At 58.1% G+C, this 5,785-nt stretch overlaps 2 protein-coding genes across 2 annotated transcripts in view; one reads left to right on the top strand and one right to left on the bottom strand.

Annotated features, from left to right (window-relative positions):
• Positions 1 to 697, top strand: part of DGKK (diacylglycerol kinase, kappa) — a gene marked incomplete at its 5' end in the record, with an annotated part of 10,736 nt that extends 10,039 nt beyond the window's left edge. The window contains 2 exon segments of the mRNA XM_010296280.1: positions 45 to 175; positions 623 to 697. Of these exon segments, the coding sequence (XP_010294582.1) occupies positions 45 to 175; positions 623 to 697 (206 nt within the window).
• Positions 698 to 1,463: 766 nt separating this feature from the next.
• CCNB3 (cyclin B3) lies at positions 1,464 to 5,325 on the bottom strand. Its single transcript, XM_010296279.1, has 11 exons — positions 5,233 to 5,325; positions 5,067 to 5,150; positions 4,753 to 4,871; positions 4,164 to 4,245; positions 3,712 to 3,810; positions 3,447 to 3,539; positions 3,056 to 3,193; positions 2,438 to 2,593; positions 2,009 to 2,158; positions 1,690 to 1,820; positions 1,464 to 1,536 (listed from the first exon to the last, which is right to left on the bottom strand). The coding sequence occupies exons 1-11, from the start codon at positions 5,323 to 5,325 to the stop codon at positions 1,464 to 1,466; spliced, it is 1,218 nt and encodes a 405-aa protein (XP_010294581.1).
• Between the last annotated feature and the right edge of the window lie 460 nt (positions 5,326 to 5,785).

Below are 5,785 nucleotides of genomic sequence, written 5' to 3'. Positions count from 1 at the left end.
TCGGCCGGTGCCCAGTCCACCTCTGTGGTTTTCCTCCCTGCTAGCAGACAAGTGGGGCTCCGAGGAGGTGGCAGCTTGGCTGGAAGCACTCAGTTTAGGGGAGTACAGAGACATTTTTGTCCGGCATGACATCCAGGGCTCGGAGTTGATCCTGCTGGAGCGGAGAGACCTGAAGGTACCACCCCGCCTTGTGCCCTCTGAGGGACCGCCCCCTCCAGCCTGGGGGTGTCCTCTATCCTTCCTGTCCCCAGCCCCTGGGGGGCGGTGGGGGGGGAAGGTGCTGACCCTGCAACCAGCCCCACAGGGCTGAGCTTGCAGCACTTGCTTAGCTTGCATGCAGGAGCTGGAAGTAAGGGAGAGGGTTGGCCCTAATCCTGCAGCTTGGAAGGCTCTGGACACCCGCCCAAAGCAGGATCAACAGCACCATGCCTGCTCTTGCACCCAGGCATGGGGACATGTTTGCAAGAGGACAGAGGGCTCCTAGCAAGCACCATGCTCCAGCAGCGAGAACCTGGGGAGCTGGGCTTTGTGGCCTCATCCTCCACAGTGGAGCTTCCCTGCTGGCAAGAGCTGAGGGCTGTCTTCCTACAGGCACATCAGCTCTGCTCTCTCCTTTCTGCAGGACCTGGGGATCACCAAAGTGGGCCACATGAAGAGAATCCTCCAGGCCATTAAGGAGCTCAGCAACCCACCCTAGGCCTGCAGCAGGGCAGCAGCCCAGCCCAAATGCTGGGTACTACCCCGAGAGACCAGGGGTCAGGCAGGGGTACTGCAGGTCCCCGCCATGCCCCATGTGTGTGGAGCCCCCCTGCTTGCCTCGCTTTGTCAAGTTTGTCCCCTGGTGTCCCTGAAGCTACTGCTTCTCCCCAAGCCTGGGGCTGGAAACACTAAAGCAGAGGCCTAGCCCTGTAGGCAATGCAGCATGACCCCAAGTCCAGCCAACGGCAGGGTCACTACAGGAGCTTGGGCTGCCATATGTGCACCCAAGCTGGGGCCAAAGCAAAGATCCCCCTTCCCCATGTGGGTATTTAAGCTGTGTAAATATTTGGAGAAGAGATACTCATTGCTGCTGCTTGTGTAGTGTCATTAATCAGGGGAAGGCAAGGGGTGCAGGGAGGGTAATGGGGATCTGGACCCTTCCAGCCTTCACCCCTCAGCTTCCTGCTCCCCATCATGCAAGTCCCCCCGCCTCGCTCCTGCTCTCACCCTCTGACCCAACACCGCAAGGAGAACCACAGCTCCAGGATTTGGAATGATCTCTACCACCATCCCTTACCTCTGTCCCAGCAGCCACCACCAGCATGTAAGACAAACACAACATTTTATTGACAGTTCCACATGACTTTTTTTTTTCTTCCTCCCTCCCCTCCCTCCCCTTCAGTTAAAATTGCTATTATTTATGTACACGGTGCTCCCCTGCCAGAGAGCACCCAGCTATTTACAGGCTATTTACAGAGCTAGGGCTAGCAGCTCTTCAGTATCTCCTCCAGCTTGAGCATGTCCATGGGGGTGACTTTAGCAACCTCAAAGAAGACCCTGGAAGGAACCGCATTGGCTTAGAGCTCAGCCACAGGCCTGATGCCCATCCAGCAGGGCCCCCCAGCTCTACTGCAGCACCAAAAGGTGTGTGCTGGTGGTGCCACCTTCCTTGAAGAGGGCAGGCACAAGGAAGAGCCCCATCACGCTCACCTGTGTGAATACTTGGTGCGCACAGCCTTCAGCTTGTCATGGGGCTGGTATGTGAGCAGGAAATTCAGCCTTTTCACCAGGGGATGCAGGTCCTGGGAGCGGTACCCGCTGTAGTACTCCAGCGTGGGGGTCTGCAAAGGGACAGCAGGGCTGAGCTGGGTCCTCTCAGTGATGGTACAGCCATCATCTTCCCTCTCCAACCCCCCAAACCTGAGCATAGCCCCAGAGCATTGCCCCCTGCCCCCCCCCAGGTCTATCCACTCCCGCACCTCCCAGGGTGCCTCGGGGAGGGTGGACAGCAGGTTGGGCAGGCACTCACCCAGCCACCAAGGTTCTTCATGGTGAGTGCCAGCAGCAGGCAGCTAGCAGCCAGTTTGGAGGGGCTCTCTCGGGCATAGTCGTACTCCTGCAGGGTCATCTCGCAGAGGAAGCGGGCCAGCGTCAACGTCTCCATGGTGGCATGGGCACACTACAGTCAGGCAGGTGGGGAAAGCCTCAGCCTTTTGAACAATGCTGCTCCCCCCGCAAGCCTTTTGGGATCTAGAGTGCTGCCTCTGGGGCACAGATCCCACACCCGCAGCCTGCCACAGGCCAGCATCCTCACCCCTGTTGGGGGGGCCTGGCCAAACCTTCCTTGCTGCCAGCTGGGAGCCCAGGGCCCCAGGGATGCACATTGTCACCCCAGGGAGCCAACACAAGGGGTGCCTGGAGGCACCTTGACACCAGCCTGCCCTCCTCCTGCACCTACCTTGGCAAAACGTCGCAGGAACCGGTAGGGGATGGGGATGTTGATGTCAAACTTCAGGGTGCTGAGGATGCTCATCTCCATAGCAATGAGCTCTTCCCGCTTGTAGGCATCATCGCAGATGTAGAGGAAGTCATCCACGCATGGTGGGCACCGCTCCTGCTGGGACACAACTGCTCAGCACCCTAATGTGGGCTTGTCCTGGCAACGCTCAGGAAATCCTACCAACTGGTAGGCCCTGTAAGGGCTCATGCCCTGCCAGACCCTGAAAGGACTGCTATAACATCTAGTGGGGCTTGTATGTCATCTATACTGCCCCAGCTCTTGGCTCTAAGTCCAAGCCTTGCTTGCATGAGGTGAAGTCAGTTTTTCCGGTGGTCTCTGCAGAACAGAGAGGAGCCAGGTCTCCAGTGAGACCCAGGAGACAGGATCCAGCCCATCGGGACTGCATTCACAGCCCTTGGGCTAGGAAGGGGAAACACGAAGACAGACATGCCACCCCAGCAGCTCTCAGGGCAGTGGCTTGGCACCACAGAGACCTAGTCTTCTCCAATAACCCATGGGGACCAGAGGCACAGCCCCCTCTGCCCCAGCAGCCCAAGACAGTGCACGAGGAGTCACCTCAAATTTGGAAGCGATGAGGATGGCGGTGGAGCCGATGAGCTGCAGCTTATCCCTCATGCTCACCACTTCCACCAGGTAGTGGTCCACCAGCTTCACAGCCAGGTACAATGTCTCATGGTTCAGTTCAAAGTTCTCCTGCAAGGATATGGGTAGGAGGGGGTGTCAGGCAGAAGCTAGGCCTGCCTGCCTCCCCCAGGTTCCTTCACAGGGGCCAGAGGTGCCCGTGGGACCAGGCTCAGAGGGCGGAATGCAGAATGATCCCCAGCCTGTCGAGGGGGAAGATCAGCTCTGCACTGGGGACACTTGCAGGAGCCTCTGCTGGCATACTGAGGTCCCACACACCAAAGGCAGGGTGGAGGCTGCTCTGCAGAAGGCCATGCCCACATACCTGCACCTCCACCATCCAGTCCACTAGGATGGCACGCATGTCCCCACTGATGTCTGGCTGCTTCTCCATGTAGTCAGGGAGCACGAATTTCTCCTGCCAAGGCACCAGCTGTCAGGGACTCACTGGACACCACCACCCTCAAACAAGCACCCCCCTCCTGCCCCATGCAGGCCCCTGCCAGGTACTCTGAGCCACAGGTGGCCCTGCCCACACTGTCACCACTTCCCCAGACAGGGCTGCCACTCCCTGGCCAGGCATCACCCACCTCTCTTCCCCGCATGTAGTCAAAGATCTCCTTGGCATACTCTGCATTGGCATAGGGGTCACCCATCTGCTCCTTGTCTATGTCCTCCACTGCTCGTACCTGGTGGGGTGAAGAAAGCAGAGGTAAGGGGGAAGGCCCAAGCTCTGCAGGTGCTGGTCAGCTCTCCAGGGAAAAGGCTGCTGCATCTCTACACCCCCTTCCCATCTGCCCTCACCACCCTACAGTGCCCACCCCACTCTTTTCCATGGGAGATCTTCTGAAGGAAGAAGGTGGGGTGGTATACCCCCTTCCCCAGCTTCCCATCACACTGGCCCAAGTATCTCTGAGGTCCAAAGCACTGCCTGGTGCCCCAGTATCACCAGCAGCAGCCATAGACCAGCACCGTCAAGATGAGACTGGGGACCAGGCTGCAGACCAGGGTCTCCGCCCTCTCCTCAGAAGGCTTCAGGTACCTGTGCAGGCACTGTCTCCTCTGGCACAGGATCTTCCTTGGGCTCTACAGGAGCCTCTGTCAAGGGAGTTTTCTTCATTGACCTGTACAGGACAAGAACATAAATCATTGCTCAGAGTGGACCACACCTCCTGGCTGAAAGGTGTTCTTCAGAGCCCCTAGCTGCTTCAGAAAATATCCCCATAGAGACTCTTAGAATCATTTAGGTTGGAAAAGACCTTTAAGATCAAGTCCAACTGTAAATTTAACACTGCCAAGTCCACCACTAAAACCACGTCCCTAAGTGCCATATTTACACATCTTCTAAATACCTCCAGGGATGGCGACTCAACTACTTCCTTGGGCAGCCTGTTCCAATACTTGATAACCCTTTTGGTGAAGAAATTTTTCCTAATATCCAATCTAAACCTCCCCTGGCACAACTTGAGCCCATTTATCTACTGTGCCCTCCCCACCTGGCTCATGGTCTCCATTGCCCAAAGGAAGCCTCACCACTGCTTGTTCTTCCTCATGGGACAGGTTTGCAGGTGCTGTCCCTGCAGCATCCCCCCTACCCCAAGTCTCTGTCCCCATCTCCCCCAGCTACTCACTTTTTCAGGTTGATCTCATTGTTCTTGGCCACCCCCAGGGCAGCATGGACCCTCTGTGCCTTGTGTGGTGCCACTTTCACAGCCTCCTTTTTCCCTACCACCACCTGGTTCTTGTGAGCCTGTTTGGGTGAGAATGGGGATATACAGAGGGGTGCACAGAGGGAAGCAAGGTATGCCCTGCAGAGAGGCCTCTCCTCCTGCTGGTGGGGCATGGGACACCCCCCACTCTGCATGCTGGAGGGGATACCCAGCCCCACTCCTGTGGGTGGCTCACAGTGGGGTGTCAAAGCCCCCACTCCCACAGAAGCACTCACATTGGTGATGTCCCCGAATGCTGACCTCTTCTTGGGCCCACCCTGGGGTGAGGATGGAGACCTCTTAGCCTGACAGCTCTCCTCCTGCAATAGAGGCTGTTAGAAGATGGGAGGTTCAGCTGCCCCACAGGAGCCCCCCACACCCCTTGTCCAGCTCAGGACTCACCTTCTCAGGGTTGGCATTCTCTGCAGCAGGGCCCACCTTTCCTGCTCGGGGTTGCTTGGTGCTCAGCATCTTGGCATTGCGTGGCAATGGCATCTTCTCCCTCGGCCTCTATGAGCAAGCTAGGAGAAGAGCAGGGCTTGATGCGGGCAGCTGCCTACCTTCAAGGACACCCTCAAGGGCTAGGAGCAGAACCGTGGGGCACTTGTCCCTCCTAGGGGGGCAGTGCACCGGGGACAGACCCTAGCCCCCTTCCTGAGCATGGCAAGCAGATGGTGCCCTGAGGCAACATCAGGGAGGGTGCAGGTCTGGCTAGGGGTACGGGAAATGGCTGGTGTGCTCCACCCAGGGCAGGGGGACACATGGAACCCCACCAAAAGCACCCTGGTGGGAGCAGGGGGGAGGAGCAGCTCTATGTATCCAGGAGAACGGTGTTAAGGCCTCCTGCTCCCTTCCCCCCTCCCAACACCGAGTGGGGAAGTGGGCTCAGGGGTACCTCCGCACCAGGGAGCGGTAGCCCTCAGGACAGGGGTGTCCACCCCTGCCCTTCCGCGGG

Source organism: Phaethon lepturus, unplaced genomic scaffold (genome assembly GCF_000687285.1).
Source record: "Phaethon lepturus isolate BGI_N335 unplaced genomic scaffold, ASM68728v1 scaffold14501, whole genome shotgun sequence".
NCBI classification, from domain to species: domain Eukaryota; kingdom Metazoa; phylum Chordata; class Aves; order Phaethontiformes; family Phaethontidae; genus Phaethon; species Phaethon lepturus.
This window is presented reverse-complemented; position numbering and strand designations above follow the sequence as displayed.